Here is a 15,851-nt window from a genome sequence, read left to right as displayed (position 1 = left end):
CTAAAATGGTGAAATTCCAAGCCTGGTCTGTGGCGTTTTAATGGTTTACCTTGTGTTTGTGTAACAGCCAAATGTTAATGATTAAGAAAATGTCATGCTCTCAAAAGCATGAGGTCAGGTAAGTCACTGCTGCAATCTGCTGCGAGAGTCAATTCAAGTATCTGTCGTTTCCCACTAGTGCCGCCTAGTGGAACAAGTAGGAGGAAACCCCGTAGGAAGTCGATTACTTACCCTACAATTTCCAAGATGGCGGCATCAGATGGAGATGATTCCCTGTACCCTATTGCTGTACTCATTGATGAACTTCGCAATGAGGACGTACAGGTAGATTTTGTAATCATTAAACGTTTTAATTGTGAATATGTTAAATGTTGATCCAAAAAAGTTGTGTTGTTCCACTGTCTAGTAAAATAGCAACGAGACTAGCATCGCTTGGCTAGCGAGGCTAACGAAAGTTAACGTACCGGTAGGCTCAGGCCTAGCAGGTACCACAACGTTAATGTTACTGCTGCATGCAATGTTGCCAGCGCCGCATATTTCATTTTGACTAAAGCCCCGTGGTTCTGACAAAACATGACCATACTCAAACTATTACTTTGGTAACGTATTTCTGTGCGGGTGTGTGGTGTTCTTGTGGCAATACGAACTGGTTGAATGAGTTTTGAGATCAGACTCTTTTCAGACGGTTACGTTAACGTTAGCTAGATTGTCTCCATAGCTAGCAGCTAGCTATTAGACAGTTGTGTAACTTACAGCTTACGGAGCTGGTGTCTTAACTTTCGACAATAATGGATTGGTGGTTTTTAATAGTTTCTAGTATAAATGATAGCTTAAGTTCACTGGAATGGCTTTCATTCAATAAGAAACCTCTCGTGATGATACCAGCTAGCATAATAGTGCTAGCAGCTACGTTAGCGGTAAAGCAATTAACGAGTGTTTTAATAGCTTAACGTCACTTGCTTCACATTCATTTTATAAGTGAGGTTATTAGTTTGTTTTAAGGTTTCTAGGCTAGCATCTATCTGCTAAACGCATTAATTAAGCAATCTTCATACTTGTCAGTTGGATCCTAGGATGGATCCTGAACTTGCTGAGCGATGCCACCCGTTTATTTAGCACTTACTTGGTCAAAAACACTTATCAAAGTTAATTAGCTCTATCCACCATGGACTAACTTAGATATAATTTTGTCTAAGGTGGATATTGACATTCGCTTGACACTTTGCTTAATAACTCTGATGGAAAGTGTTTTCATTCTCCAAAGTATTTTTTAAACATTACGGCAAACACTGATTTATCCATGTAACTACAAACTCTCCTCTACAATGTTTGTATTTTACAGCTGCGCTTGAATAGCATCAAGAAGTTGTCAACCATTGCTTTAGCCTTAGGGGTGGAGAGGACCCGGACAGAGCTCCTTCCCTTCCTTACAGGTAGATGTGAACTTTGAAACATGCACGATACTTTTCTCATAAAATATTCTTTGTCATACTCAACTAGTCCCAAGCATGGCCAAAAACGCATTGGCCAAATACAAGTTAGATTACGTTGCATTGAGTCTGATAAACTAAATGGAAGCTATCACAAACTACATAACTAGTATGCTGTGTAATGACTTTATGACATCTTATGTGAAGTGTGGGCATACAGGCCTACATAACTGTGTTGTAGCATACATGTACTTGTACAGTCCACACAGCTGGCTGGCAACTGTCATTTTAGTCAGGAAGTGAACCGGACATCACAAAATGGAAAATGCACTATGTATTCACAGAAACAAAACAAGTACAAAGTTAGTGATCATAAAATAAATGACAGTATGTGCAATCATCACACCATCTTTGATTCTCCTTTGCCCTGCCCAGATACCATCTACGATGAAGATGAGGTGCTACTTGCACTTGCCGAGCAGCTCGGTAACTTCACCATGCTGGTGGGAGGCCCAGAGTACGTGCACTGTCTCCTGGTGAGTACCAAGATGCCTGTACCATGTAAGGGCTGGTGAACTCAGGGATCCAAATGTCCTTTTCTTACTGCATGTAGATTTCTAATGTAGATTTCAAGAACCTTTAAACTTAAATGATTTAGTTTTATTTGTTGTTGTTTATTTATTGTTTTTATTTGTTCACTGTTTTTGTTGTCTGTCTTTGCCCCCAGCCCCCACTGGAGAGCCTGGCCACCGTAGAGGAGACGGTGGTGCGCGACAAGGCTGTGGAGTCTCTGCGTAAGATCTCTCACGAGCACTCCCCCGTGGACCTGGAGGTGCACTTCGAGCCCCTGGTGAAGCGCCTGGCCAGCGGCGACTGGTTCACCTCCCGCACCTCCGCCTGCGGCCTCTTCAGCGTGTGCTACCCCCGCGTCTCCAGCACTGTCAAAGCCGAGATCCGACAGTAAGATACTTTTGAATATATATGTACATGAAGTGTGAATATTTGACATGAATATTTTTGCAACATGAGAGGAAGTTGAGGGGGGGGGGGTTAACCAGATTTTATCAGTCTTATGTGAAATATTAAACTTAAACAATTTTATAAGTTGATCAGTTTTATCTGAAAGAGTGACCCCCCCCCCCCACACACAGGCATTTCCGCAATTTGTGTTCCGATGACACTCCCATGGTGAGGCGTGCCGCTGCATCAAAACTGGGAGAGTTTGCTAAAGTCTTGGAGTTGGAGTATGTGAAGAGTGACATCATTTCCCTCTTTACAGCTCTGGCTTCTGATGAGCAGGTGAGGCACACTCACAACTGATGGATTATTTCTGCCACTTTGCTCTCACTACTGCCATGTAGGTTCACCATGTGTTTAGTTGTTGCTGGATTCATTTAGTAGATTTTGGGGGATTGTGTTTTTCCTGCATTGTTGACATAGCTTAGTTGTGTGTAATTACCTCAAAAGAATATTTTAATGTAGTCGTTTATTTGATATTGTTTCTTATGGATTGGTATTTTGGAATGCTGATGGACATGTGTGAGCCTGGGCCAGTTCCATTCTAACGTTGCTGGGACGTTGTTGTGATGTTGTGATGGCAGGACTCTGTGCGGCTCCTCGCTGTGGAGGCTTGTGTCAGCATCGCCCAGCTCCTTCCCCAGGAGGATCTGGAGAGCCTCGTCATGCCCACCCTCCGCCAGGCAGCTGAGGACAAGTCATGGAGAGTCCGCTACATGGTGGCCGACAAGTTCTCTGAAGTAAGTGGCCGTTGATTGTTATGGCGTTAGTCTGGTTCCATTTGGTGTCCAGCATAGTGTAGTGAAAGGCTCAGGTGGGTCAAAGGCCAGGTCAGGGTGACCTGATAATCGATATGACTGCAACAGAGGAACGGTATTAACTGTGTGTCTGGTTCATACAGCTCCAGAAGGCAGTGGGACCAGAGATTACCAAAAACGATTTGGTACCGGCCTTCCAGAACCTTCTTAAGGATTGTGAGGCCGAGGTTCGGGCCGCTGCAGCAAATAAGGTCAAAGGTGAGTGAATCTTGTAAGTGCATGTTGTGTGTGATGTCTGTATGCTACTGAGATCTTGAATTTCCCCTTGGGGATCAATAAAGTACCTATCTATCTATCTATCTATCTATCTATCTATCTAATTAGACTAGCTACTGGCGTACTGGATTTGTTTGTTTGTTTATTTTCCACCAACTCAACCACACACAATTTCCTTAAATTATGTTTCTTTTTCTTGGTTGTATGGTTTTAAAACATTATCTATAACATTTCATATTTCACTTGTTTATCTCTTTAGAGTTCTGTGAAAATTTACCAGAGGATAGCAGAGAGACAATCATCATGACTCACATACTGCCTTGTGTGAAGGTAAAGTTAAACCGTTATCCAGCTTTTAGTTTAATTTGGAGACATAATATGACAATTGTTGCCTGCGCAACTCGGCCTCCGGCCACGTGGCTACGGCCGAACAACACCCGTGAAAATATCCATGACCAAACCCACTCTCACTTGTGCTATATTGCTTAAACATAACCTCATATTTTTGAGTAAATGACTGACTTTCTTTTTTGTTTGTAGGAACTGGTTTCCGATACCAACCAGCATGTCAAGTCTGCTCTAGCGTCAGTAATCATGGGCTTGTCCACTATCCTGGGAAAAGACAACACTGTCGAACATCTGCTGCCCCTGTTCTTGGCACAGCTCAAAGATGAGGTAAGCAGGTCTGGTCCTGGCCACAAAGGGTCGGCTTGCCTTGCTTACATGTCTCAGATGTCGGGTCTTCTAAAGTGGGTCTCGCAAGAAGCTAAGAAATGGGTGCTAAATTGATTAGGCTGCTACCTGTAGGGCAACTTTATACTTCTGTATAGCTGTAATAGTGTGTTAGTCTATGTTACTGTATAGCTGTAGTGCGTGTGTGGAACACTTGAGTTTTATTTTGTTTTGTTTTTTAGTCTTTTTCATGAATTAGCCATCGCTATACATAGTGCTGGGCGGTATGACCAAAAATGTATATCACGTTTTTTTTTTCAAAATTCTTACGGTTTCACGGTATATGAAGGTATTTTGTTTCCATGCATAATCAGATGTTCACAGCATTTTCTACAGGTTGAGAGAGGAATTGCTGCAGTACATTGACTAAGGATGGTCTATTTTACTGTCATGATGTAGAATAACTCCACACTAATGCGGTTTTGCATGGCCCCAGAAAATGATGCTGTTTACAAAGAGCCACTCATGATTCTAATCATTCTAATTCTAATCTAATCAGAATGCAAAGACAATTGCAGTCAAAATACAGAACTTTTACTGTGCAAATTTCACAAACATCTTGTATCCTATAAAACCAATACAAAAAGTAGGTCAACTTGCAATAATTATACTTTTTTGAAAATGATACAATTTAAAATAAAACCTCTCTGCTAATATGCTTACTCTGTCAAATAGGCCTATCAGAAACATACCTTATTGTTATTGTGTGGTTTACATGACGTTGGTGGTAGGCTAACGTTAACTTAATGTGGATGTCTTGTTAGCCTGCCATGAGGTTCGGTTTGGTTCGCTAGGCAAAACATTAACAAAAAAGTTTGTTTTGGTGCACTAATGACAGTCAGGATCATTTCTAACTAGCCAGCTAGTATTGCTCAGTGCATGTCTATAACATGCTTTACTTCCTACCTGGATAATTTCAGCGAATATTCTTAAGGTGAGATGAATGATAAGCTCATTAAACTTCACTGTGTTCAGTGGGTTGCTAACTAATGGCATCACCTACTAGCCAGCTAGTTACAGCTGTTGAACAATCTCAATAGAATTTTTGTGACGGTAAATCCCTTTCAATGCAGTATCCCTTAACGTTTTTCCTTAACTAAAGAAACAATTTAAGGTATTCTGTGCAACACCCTTAAATAAACCCCTAATCTAAGGAGAAATTAATCCTTAAGGGTCATACTTCAGGGGAAAAACTTAAGGTGTTTTGTGTTTACCCTCACTATGCCTCGCAGTGGCACCATGCGTGCGTGTGAAAAAAGTCCCATCTGAAACACTGTCGCGCAGCGCAGCGTTCCAAACGTTGTGTAATCAAATACACCGGTATGGCAGTATATTAAAAATGTATTCATAATGAAAATATACACCGGTATACGGTATACCGCCCAGCACTAGTTATACAATTATCCAAGACTCAAGAGCAACAGAAAAACATTTTTGCTTTCATTCTGTAATATCCTTGGTATTTACAGTGATGAGCTTATCTCTCTAACTTATCGTAAACGTACTAACCAACCATTTCGTTAAAAAATTCTAAAACAATGATGTTTTTTAATACTACTCAAAATAACGTTTGATAAATGAACCTTACATTTTTCAGTAGCCATATGTGTGTAGATTTGAACAAAATCTAGTTTGGTTCTTACCGGGGCTTTTACTGCCTGAAATATCCGATTTAGTTTACCACGCTCAGAGTTTAGTGCTGGGCTGGTGGGTACTTATTCCCAACCTTTCTCACGGCACATCAACGGTTAGCCCGAGAATTCTCGTCGTCGCAATTCAAAATTCCACTGGAGCTCCAAACGAATTTGTACACGCAGCCTTACAACACTGTTTACAGCTCTTCGAGTCACGGTAAAATGTAATTTTTGGTACATAGCTAATTTAAATAAACTTATGGTGTGGGTGCCTGAGTTTCTTTAGGAATCCGCCATCTTGGTTTGTATAGAAATGAATATTAAGTGACACATACACGTAAGAGGTTGGACATACGTGACTGTTGGTAATATGTGACATTCCAATACATTAGGGCTGTAACGATACACCAACCTCACGATTTGGTTTGTATCACGATTTTTGACCCACGGTTCGATACGAATCTCGATTTTTCTTTTTTTGGGGGGGGTTTTTGTTATTAAATAACATTTTAATAGCCTCCCTTAGAACACCAGAGGATTACAATATAATATATCTATTATTTTATATCCTGATATAAAAAATATTTTTCTGAATGACTGATATTTATGACGGCACACTTTATGCAGATTAGCCTATAGCCTAGGCCTACTATTTTTTATTACAACTCTACGTCTTTAATTCAGCTGTCTGGTTGAAGCCTGGAAATATTGTAAACAAAGTAGGCTAAGCTAGCCAACTATGCTATCATAGTCTACTGATTGGACTGTTCAGTTTCCCCATGTGTGTTTAAGTTTCAAGGTAATACTTGTTCTCCTTGGGACAGGCCCTTTTGGGAAACGTTGGTATTGAGATGATCAGTCAACTTCAATGCAAGAGTTTAAAAAAAATATGTGCAGCATGCTGATGATGCTAAGCGGATTTAATAGTAATTTAGCTAGTCGTCTTCTATGCTTTCACGATTGTGAATGTTTTATTTAAGTCGCGCGTGTTCATTGAGCAGGAGAGGGAGGGAGAGTGAGAGGGAGGGAGCGCAAGAGAGAGTGGGGCAAGGAGAGGGGGTTTACTTCTATACTGTTTGGTAAAGTTGCACACATAGTCTACAATGAAAGCAAGGAGAGGTATGAAATTATTATTTATTTATTTATTTGTTTTTGGACAACGTAGGCTACCGATAAGTAAAGCGGGAGATGTGGTTGCTTTTGCGGCCGCGTAAGCTGCAAAGCACTGCGTGAAACACTAGAAAGGGTGTGTCGCGATTCTGCCTTTTCACACCGCGACACAGTATCGTGGATATGAATGTCGCGATTTCGGTTTCGAATCGTATATCGTTACAGCCTTACAATACATTCATTATTTCAGTGCCCTGAGGTTCGTCTGAACATCATCTCCAACCTGGATTGCGTCAACGAGGTGATTGGCATCCGCCAGCTGTCTCAGTCTCTGTTGCCGGCCATTGTTGAGTTGGCAGAGGATGCCAAGTGGAGGGTGCGTCTGGCCATCATTGAGTACATGCCCCTGCTGGCTGGACAGCTGGTGAGTCTAACTGTCGTGCAGTAAGATCGAAGCTAATTGGACACGGATGTTAGATTGGATATTTTGTGGGGTCTTGATGTTTACTGGGATCTCTGCTTCTTTTTCAGGGTGTGGAGTTCTTTGATGAGAAACTGAATTCTCTGTGCATGGCATGGCTTGTTGATCATGGTGAGTACATCCTCTTCTTATGATGGGACTGAAAATGGCACACCAACTCAAACAATACCCAACATTTTGTATCACCAATCTGTATTGATTTTCTGTATTGACTGTTTCAACTTGATTTTAGTGTATTGGATGTCATTGCTTGTTTTATTTATAAAATACATAATCTGTTATCTTAAACCATTTTAGATCTTGTTTTAACTGTAATTTTGGTCATTTTTTGTGTGACCTGTCTCCTTCCTCAACCAACTGAGATGACCTTGATTGACATTGCTCTTCTCTTGTCTACAGTTTATGCCATCAGGGAGGCTGCCACATGTAATCTGATGAAGCTGGTGGAGAAGTTTGGTGCCGAGTGGGCGCAGAACACCATTGTGCCCAAAGTGCTGGGCATGGCCAACGACCCCAACTACCTCCACAGGATGACCACCCTCTTCTGTATCAATGTGAGTATGATCTCAATGTCAAAAACTAGTGCACGGCAAATACAATAGTATGCTGGGTGGTGGTAGCATAGTGGCTACGTTGCTGAGATAGCATGCAGTAGCCAGAGAAGTCTCTGGGGAGGCTTGCTCTTGTAATAATTGACATGTAAGTCACTTTGGATAAAAATCTAATGCTTCTGCTGTGGTTGCATAGCATCTCTGGGTGGTTGGATGAATATATGATTTTTATCATATTCGATATTTATTTTAGAGCAATATAGCAATGTGCAGATTGTATGCTTTTAGTCTTCATAAATACTGTATTCAGTGTCTTGTAGCATGCTTCTGCTCCCATAACTCTGTAAATGGGACTGTCTCAGGCCTTATCGGAGGCGTGTGGCCAGGAGATCACCACCAAACACATGCTCCCCGTGGCCCTGAAAATGGCCAACGACCAGGTGGCCAACGTCCGCTTCAACGTGGCCAAGACCCTGCAGAAAATTGGCCCAGTGCTGGACAGCAAGTATGTGAATTACATTCGATATTTGAGATTTATTTTAGGAAAGGTTCACAAATGAGAACGTTAAGGCCATATCTGATATGCAAAAATGCGAAAATGGTTCTGTGTGTGATGAAGGTTGCTCTGTGGAGTCTGATGCTGATTCTTCTGGGTCTTGTAGTTCTCTGCAGGCTGAGGTGAAGCCGGTGCTGGAGAGGTTGGCCACAGACACAGACATGGATGTCAAGTACTTTGCTCAGGAGGCCATTAGTGGTAAGAGGGAAAGGCGTTCACTCTCCTGCATGAATTGGATACTTATTTTGTTCAGTGATCTTGGTTATGTATTTGTAGATTTACTGTATATTCATTAAGAATATATACTTTTTTTTTTTTGATTTCCCAAACTAATTGTCGCATTGTGAGGTGGGGTGATTTTATTAGTGACTGAGTGAATGTAATCTTTATGTTGCAGTTCTTGCCCTGGCCTAGAGGATCCACACAGAAGAGGAACCTTCTGCGTCTCACGCCTCAAACCTCAGTACTGATGTCTCCTCATATATTGGACATTTTAACACACTTCAATGGTGCAGAGGGAGTCGGCGTATCTTCTGGGCAAACTCTGTTTTCACTGTAGTTCTCTCTACACTATTCTGGTCACTTCCTCTTCAGGGCAGAAGACCGTTTGGGTCTGATGCTCGCTCATGAGCCACTCCAATGTCCCTGTCCTGTACACTCACTGATCTTCGACCCTTTGAGCTTTCCCGTAGCACTTTGTTAGGTGGCATTGTCTACTTAGGCCACAAGCGCATCTGCACCAGTTAGAAGAACAAAAATGAAACAAGGACGGACGCGGTCGGCTCACTAGCTCCCAAGTGTGATTTAGGGTAACGGGAGAGTGTGCTGTGAGTCTGTGCCTGCGTTCCTAGTGGTTGTGCCCGGTCCGGCTGCAGCATGGCTCAGTGCATGCGTAGAGCATGGCTCAGGCCTCCACCCGCTTGTACAGTATGCCACTGGTGCACACCATCAGTCCTCCACAGACAAATGCATTATTAACATGGCCCTTTTCCTATAGGGACCACGATGAAACTCCCTTCACCACCTTTACTGTACCTGATGCACACACTGACACAGACCTTCTCTTATCTTGGCCATTTTAAGCCCCTCCCCCTCTTTGCTTTTCTGTGCCATTAACCATGGACCACACATCTCCCTTCAATTTCCCCTATTCTTTTCTTAAGGACCTTAGTTCATAATAAAATGTTCTGTATGCTGAGTTTTAACTTATCATTTGTACAGAAACAGTTGCATGATATTCTCTCATACTGTTGAATTGGAAGAGATAATTGGGTGTCATTGCATCGGGAAGTGTTGAATTTGTCGGGATGTTTTAGGCGCTACACGCTACACGCAGTACATGGAGGTGACACATTAGTTTCAAATGTAAACTGACATCAGTTGTAGGGAAGTAACTACTGTATCTGTTGTGTCTTTAGAATTTGTCTTGTTTATGAACATGTTGCATCTCCTTCCTTCTGACGCAAGGCAGAGAAATGTTTTGGGAATAATCAATAAAGAAGCCGAGGTAACTCAACGCCGCCTGTGTTTCTCAATAATGTGCCAAACTCTGTGTAGCTCTCCTACCAAAGGCATTAGCATGCTTGTTATGGCTCATACTGGTGGGTCAAGTTTGTAGTGCACACACACACACCGTCCATAGAGAGGATGAGTGGTGGCAGCTCAGGAGGTAGACGAGTTGTTGAGTGAAGTGTGCTGGTTCCAGCCTCTCTTCTGACCCTGTCCAAGTGTCCTTGAGGAAGACGCACAACCCTAAACGGCTCCTGATGTGTTCGTTGGCACCTTACATGGCAGGCTCCTCCACCTGTGTGTGTGTGTGTGTGTGTGTGTAAGTAAATAGGTGAGAATGAGGCGTAATTCTAAATTCTGGTTACTATACAGTAACTGTTAACCACATTAGTTGAAGTGTAATCTTTTGTGTTTAGAGGTAAACAAACATATTTAATCTATACATAGACTAAACTCTCTTGACACCATCTTCTCATTTTTTTAATCACCATCATCTCATCTTTCTCATTCTTCTCATGAAGCCAGTTTCATTCCTCAGTAGAAAATCATGTATATTTAAAATAAATATGTATTTTGCATAATGTGATTGTGCTCAAGGTAGTGATTGAACATCACATCTCTTCGAAGTAAGAGGATGGCTTACACTTCGTATAAAGGGGTTTCCCTGCAGCCAATTTAAAGAAAAAGCTACACTATTTTTACTGTAGAACTAATGCATGTTTTTACTTTTTGTATTCTTTCTAGGAAATGTAATGTTTTCCTGTTTCTGATGTTGACTTGGTTCCTTGGCTTTCAAGGTGTCATGGTGCGACAGGCAAGAAGCCTATTTATGTGCCTATCAGTCCTGAGAAACTCTGAATGTAATCACATATCTCATAACCTCACTGTAAAGACCTGTCCTTTGGATGTGTATGCTCTAAAGCAGATCTTATTGTGTACAGATGCATCTTGTTCTGATGGCACTTCACTTGGATCATTGTGACCACATTCACAGGTCCACTTTCGATAAGCTGAAAAACTTGAGTGCCAGTTCCTGACAGCTCTGCAGGTCAGTGAAGGACTCCCTAGGTTGGTAGTTGAGAGATCATTTTATTCTAGACTTGCCTCTTATTTGTGTTGTCTTCCAAATGTAAAGGTTCTGCCACTACAGCAAGGCCATGGTGAAGGCATCTAGTGCAATGTGGATCGGTAGATGTATGTATTTATTGCACTCGCAGTTGTATTGAATATTCATTCTTTATTTGTTATCATCCCCATTGAAATAAAAGGTTTTTTTTTATGTTGTAGGTACTGAAAGTTAGGAGTGTGGTTCTCCATGCAGGTCCAGTGGATCATCGGGTTGCTTACCAAAAGGCATCAGAATAAATCAACTTTATCAACAGTATATAGTGTGAGGTGAGTTCACAGAATAGTAAATGTAACTTAAGAGGAGGCAACTACTTATTTACTTGCATCAAAAATTCAAATAGGCACTTCCTCTCAAATAATTTTCATGATGAAAGACATAGTACATGTTACATTTCAGCTGTTAGCTGTAGGTGGATGGTTGAAAGCAGCTAATAATTAAATTGTTGGCAAATTATTCATGTAATTATACATGACTGATAAGAATGTACAAAACATTCACACACGCACACACACACACACCCTTAAAATGCCTTATTCCTGTTTGATTTTTAATCACCAAATTCCAAATACTTATCTATGTAAGTATACATACAGTCTCAGATCAAAGTAGAGCACTTAACCTATCATGCTGTTCAGCTCATTCTCTATATTTTTACAATCTACAAAAATGTACAAAAAAAAAACATTTACCTACTTTGTACACCACCAGTTCCCAGTTGCTCACAGACACATGATACCTTTCTGTTCACTGTCATTTTCATTAGTTTGTTTTAGTTAGTTTCCTCAACATGACAAACACATTCCAGTGTAGAGAAAGCAGCGAGTGTCTCAGAATCAATAACTCAGGCCATGGCAATCTGCAGAAGGCAGAGGTCTCTACTGCCTCATCATCTGCCCTGTAACAACAACTCCAAATGAAAGCAACAATAGGGGGCCATGCAAATCCACCTACAGATGCATATAGTCTTCATTCAATTTGGTTTTTAGCTTATCCGGTAAATAGTGCAACTTGACCATACAGACCTGAACACATTCTTAACACAATCAACAATATCCAACACAACAGTGTAAAGTCTCTTCTAATAACACTCAACTCATGAGATATGTGATTACATTCAGACTTCAGAGTTTCTCAGGATTTGGTGTCCTACAGGACACCTCAGTAGGACATTTCACAATCATCACTTTACACTCAGATCCTCTTGAAGTCGTTGCTTGGAGAGTATTTCAGACCATTTGGCTGGTACTGCCCATTGCCACGATGCAAACGGATAGATGCTCTTCGGAGGCACTGAGCGCAGGCTTCAGGTATCTTCATGCAACTAAGGAGTGAGTGCTTCTCCCATGCTTCTGTCCACACGTTCAACTGTGCAGTAGTCAGTATGTGAGGACATCTTTTCATTGGAGAGCAGTTGTTAATTCAAATGCATGCAGGTAACACCAGAATGAAACTGTGATGTAACCTGGATGTGATCAGTGGATGAGATGCATACTGGAACAACTGCCCCATGTTGCAACAGATAATAGCAGACGGAGGGGGATTTGGGGTATTAGGGGGGTATTTGGGGGGGCAAAGAGCAAGCCCTTACTACTTGGCACAAAGTGGTAAGTTCACAGAAAGCAGGGCCTTAATAGCCATACAGGTCACTGTCCAGCCATCCTGTGTCGCGGTGGTATCGTCCACTGCTACGCAGCTGACACATGTCGTAAATGTCATTGGTCACAAAGCCACTCTCGGTGCTTGCCAGCGTCACAAAGCCGCTTTCTGTGTCTCGTCCAGCCAGGTTGTCGTAGTCGCCAGGTGGCGTGTCAGGAGAAGAACCCAGGAAGGACGTGTTCTTGATGTCCGGCCGCGTGCCGGCCAGGTCCGCCTCGTGCTGCTTCCTTATGACGTTATAGACGTCTTGACTGGGGCTGTCGCAGTGTTCATCAGAGACCCAGTAGCCTGGCTCTTTAGGACAGGTCTCAGTTCGTTCCTTACCCCTACATACACATAGAAAGTTAGGGTTAGTTGATTTCAAGCTACTAAATGAAGGCTTAATATGGGAAATTTGGAATTGATAAATCATACCTCTTTGTGAAAAGCTTGAAGCAAAAAACTCCAGATGCAACTATCAGTAGTAAGAGCAGTGGAATTGTTGGAAGAATGATGTAGGCAATATTTAAGGCATTGTCTGAAACAGAGTTGTTGGTATCACATTAAGAGCAGTGGAATTGTTGGAAGAATGATGTAGGCAATATTTAAGGCATTGTCTGAAACAGAGTTGTTGGTATCACATTAAGAGGTCTGCAACATTTTATTTTTGTTTTTGTTTTTTATGTTGTTTCTTTTAGCCTTTTCTCAGTATTCACACATTTTTATAATGTACTTTTTATATTTATGTGTGTGTGTGTGTGTGTGTGCATTGATTGGAATCATTGAGTACCTGGGTTTGGAGATACAACAACTCTCATTCCTTCATCTGTTTTTGTTACTGAAGGATATTTTGGTCGCAAGGATGGTGGTGGAGCACCTGATAAAAATGTATTTCAGACTTTATTTCAGAAAGTAATGTTGACAGGAAATAAGACTTATTTAAGTGTCCCTGACTCATTGTGTGACAGGCAGTGAAATCAATAGTCCCCAACAGTGAGCAGGACCATTGTAACTACAGTCTCCTATGATCCAAGTACATTACCATATAAAATATAATCCTATAGATATAATGTTAAAGAATATAACCTAATATATAACAAATCTAACATATTAACATTATGGTCAATAAACAGGAACAAATTTCAATCTCAGAATTATGATGTCCTATTTTGAGCATTTACCTGGAACACTTCCATTTGCTGATGGAGTAGGCACAGGGGGAGTCTCTGAAATCATTACAGTGAGCAAAATGAGGAACACAAATCATTGTCCTTAAGAAGACTGCCAAGTTCTATGCGTTTTTTAAAGTGCTAACAGACAAACTGACATGAAAATGATCAAAATGGCCAAACAAATTGTTGTGTAAGCAGAGGGCTTTGATTCAGTGTCTTACATATGAAAAAAGGGCCACTGCTGTGATATACGACTACCTTTGGTGTACTTGCAGATGAAGTTATTCTTTGTCTCACAGTTGTCATCGTTCCAATGGAACATGTAGAGTCCACCGAGGCCTGGTGGAGCTGATGGCTGGTGATACATCACCACACACACCTCATAGCCACACGACGGCTCGTCCCAGTGCCAGTTTCTGAGAAGTTCAATAAGAGAATGTTGAACTATAGGTTGAGCAAAAGGAATTTATAGATGTTGAAGTAGGCTGATGGACAATCTGGTTACTGGCAAAACAACTTATTCAGAACCATTTGAATTTGCATGGAAAAATAATGGGCTTAAGCACTACTGACTTTATTAATGTAGGTATAAAAATACCAATTATCCTAAGAGCTATTTCATTAATGGCCATCTCCACTAAACAAGCAGTCTTTAAACCAGACCTAAATGTTGACTGGCTTCCGTCCATCCAGTAGTACTGTGATGGGCAGTCCCCACTCGTCTCCTCGTAGCCCGCGTCTCGGCGTAGTCCAATCCAAAAGTCTCCATCGGCAGCTCTCAGCTCTTGGATGAAATTTTCTATCAGTTGCTGCTCAGCCTCGGACTCGATACTGAGAAGCTCGCCGCCATCACTTTTACAAGCGCGGCTCGCCTCCTCAAAGTTCACTTTTCGTCTGCTGTCTTGAAAGTAGGCTATTTTGTAGCAGGGGCGTTCTGTGCCGCGCTTGCAGATCCTTTGCCCTTTAGAAAGAGGAAAACATCTGCATGAGAAAAGTCTCATGTGCCATTGGTAATGTAAATGATAGGGTCCATGTCTAGTGAAATACACTAAGATGATATAACGTTATCCTATAGCCTAATAATTTAATTATAAACACAATGGCATTCTGAACTGGATCCAAGCGTGCACAATACTCCACTTGTCTGATGCGCCTGGATTAATTCATTATATTTTGGAGACACAATGAATATAGATTTCAACATACCTCTCGGCTCGTAGAAGTCTGCTAAAGAGATTGACAAAAAAAATGGTCATGACCATAAGAACAGTAGGCTAATTATTTTTAGGAAAAACTCGACGAGAATGCATGCGTACGAGTTGAAAATCAACACTGGCTAGTCTACTTGTTGATTTCAAAAGTGGTAAACCGTTTAAATATACACTCAAAAAAGTAGCCATGTATCTATTGTGTGCTTCCAGTATTTAGTGAAATGGACAAAGAGTTACTTATCCACAGAGAACAAATGCGCATACCAGTAGATATCTTACCACTGAATAGCTTTGATGCGGAGGCTGATGTGCTGCAGATAAAGAGTGCGGAACCAAAAATGATAAGAAAATCCATTTCTTTCATTCTCTTCTGTTCATTTCTCAATAATGTTTATTCCTCGACGTAGTTTTATATCCACAATCCACTTAAACGACTTAGAAAATGTTCCAAATGTGGACAGCACGAAGGCAGTCCGGTGTTCTGTTGTTGGTTGGCATGTTGTCAGCAGTCCATACCAGACTGGAATGATGCGCGGGAGAGGGCTGGAGTCGGCGTTCATGACGTTAAAACCATCAAGCCATTATCAATAGCTCAGATGACCGACAGCAGGCCAGTGTAAGCAAGACAATAGCCTGTTTGTCATGTACAG

General features: G+C 41.4%; 2 protein-coding genes across 2 annotated transcripts; one reads left to right on the top strand and one right to left on the bottom strand.

The window, feature by feature from the left end:
- The first annotated feature begins 238 nt into the window (after window positions 1-238).
- ppp2r1ba (protein phosphatase 2, regulatory subunit A, beta a) lies at window positions 239-10,061 on the top strand. The gene is made up of 15 exons (XM_076273720.1): window positions 239-324; window positions 1,343-1,433; window positions 1,866-1,966; window positions 2,158-2,390; window positions 2,582-2,729; window positions 3,032-3,187; window positions 3,349-3,463; window positions 3,741-3,811; window positions 4,022-4,156; window positions 7,208-7,381; window positions 7,489-7,549; window positions 7,838-7,992; window positions 8,352-8,494; window positions 8,652-8,743; window positions 8,943-10,061. Exons 1-15 carry the CDS (start codon window positions 247-249, stop codon window positions 8,957-8,959), a joined length of 1,770 nt encoding a protein of 589 aa, XP_076129835.1. The 5' UTR covers window positions 239-246; the 3' UTR covers window positions 8,960-10,061.
- A 2,749-nt stretch (window positions 10,062-12,810) lies between these two features.
- Window positions 12,811-15,556, bottom strand: layna (layilin a). Its single transcript, XM_076275001.1, has 7 exons — window positions 15,481-15,556; window positions 14,654-14,951; window positions 14,212-14,406; window positions 14,007-14,044; window positions 13,609-13,695; window positions 13,254-13,356; window positions 12,811-13,165 (listed from the first exon to the last, which is right to left on the bottom strand). The coding sequence occupies exons 1-7, from the start codon at window positions 15,554-15,556 to the stop codon at window positions 12,811-12,813; spliced, it is 1,152 nt and encodes a 383-aa protein (XP_076131116.1).
- Window positions 15,557-15,851: the final 295 nt, after the last annotated feature.

Source organism: Alosa pseudoharengus, unplaced genomic scaffold (assembly GCF_046254945.1).
Source record: "Alosa pseudoharengus isolate Yale_2024_CS ecotype anadromous, Long Island Sound unplaced genomic scaffold, YU_APseudo_1.1 YU_APseudo_1.1_scf_8, whole genome shotgun sequence".
Classification (NCBI taxonomy): domain Eukaryota; kingdom Metazoa; phylum Chordata; class Actinopteri; order Clupeiformes; family Clupeidae; genus Alosa; species Alosa pseudoharengus.
This window is presented reverse-complemented; position numbering and strand designations above follow the sequence as displayed.

Bases quoted from the DNA above. Each gene is read 5' to 3' on its own strand.
- ppp2r1ba (XM_076273720.1), top strand. From the start codon at position 247: ATGGCGGCATCAGATGGAGATGATTCCCTGTACCCTATTGCTGTACTC. The intron at 4,157-7,207 runs GTAAGCAGGTCT...TCATTATTTCAG, and splicing joins TGGCACAGCTCAAAGATGAG to TGCCCTGAGGTTCGTCTGAA. The intron at 8,495-8,651 runs GTATGTGAATTA...TGGGTCTTGTAG, and splicing joins GGCCCAGTGCTGGACAGCAA to TTCTCTGCAGGCTGAGGTGA.
- layna (XM_076275001.1), bottom strand. From the start codon at position 15,556: ATGGATTTTCTTATCATTTTTGGTTCCGCACTCTTTATCTGCAGCACA. The intron at 14,045-14,211 runs GTAAGACACTGA...TAATGATTTCAG, and splicing joins CAGTGGCCCTTTTTTCATAT to AGACTCCCCCTGTGCCTACT. The intron at 13,357-13,608 runs GTACTCAATGAT...ACTCTGTTTCAG, and splicing joins TGTTGTATCTCCAAACCCAG to ACAATGCCTTAAATATTGCC.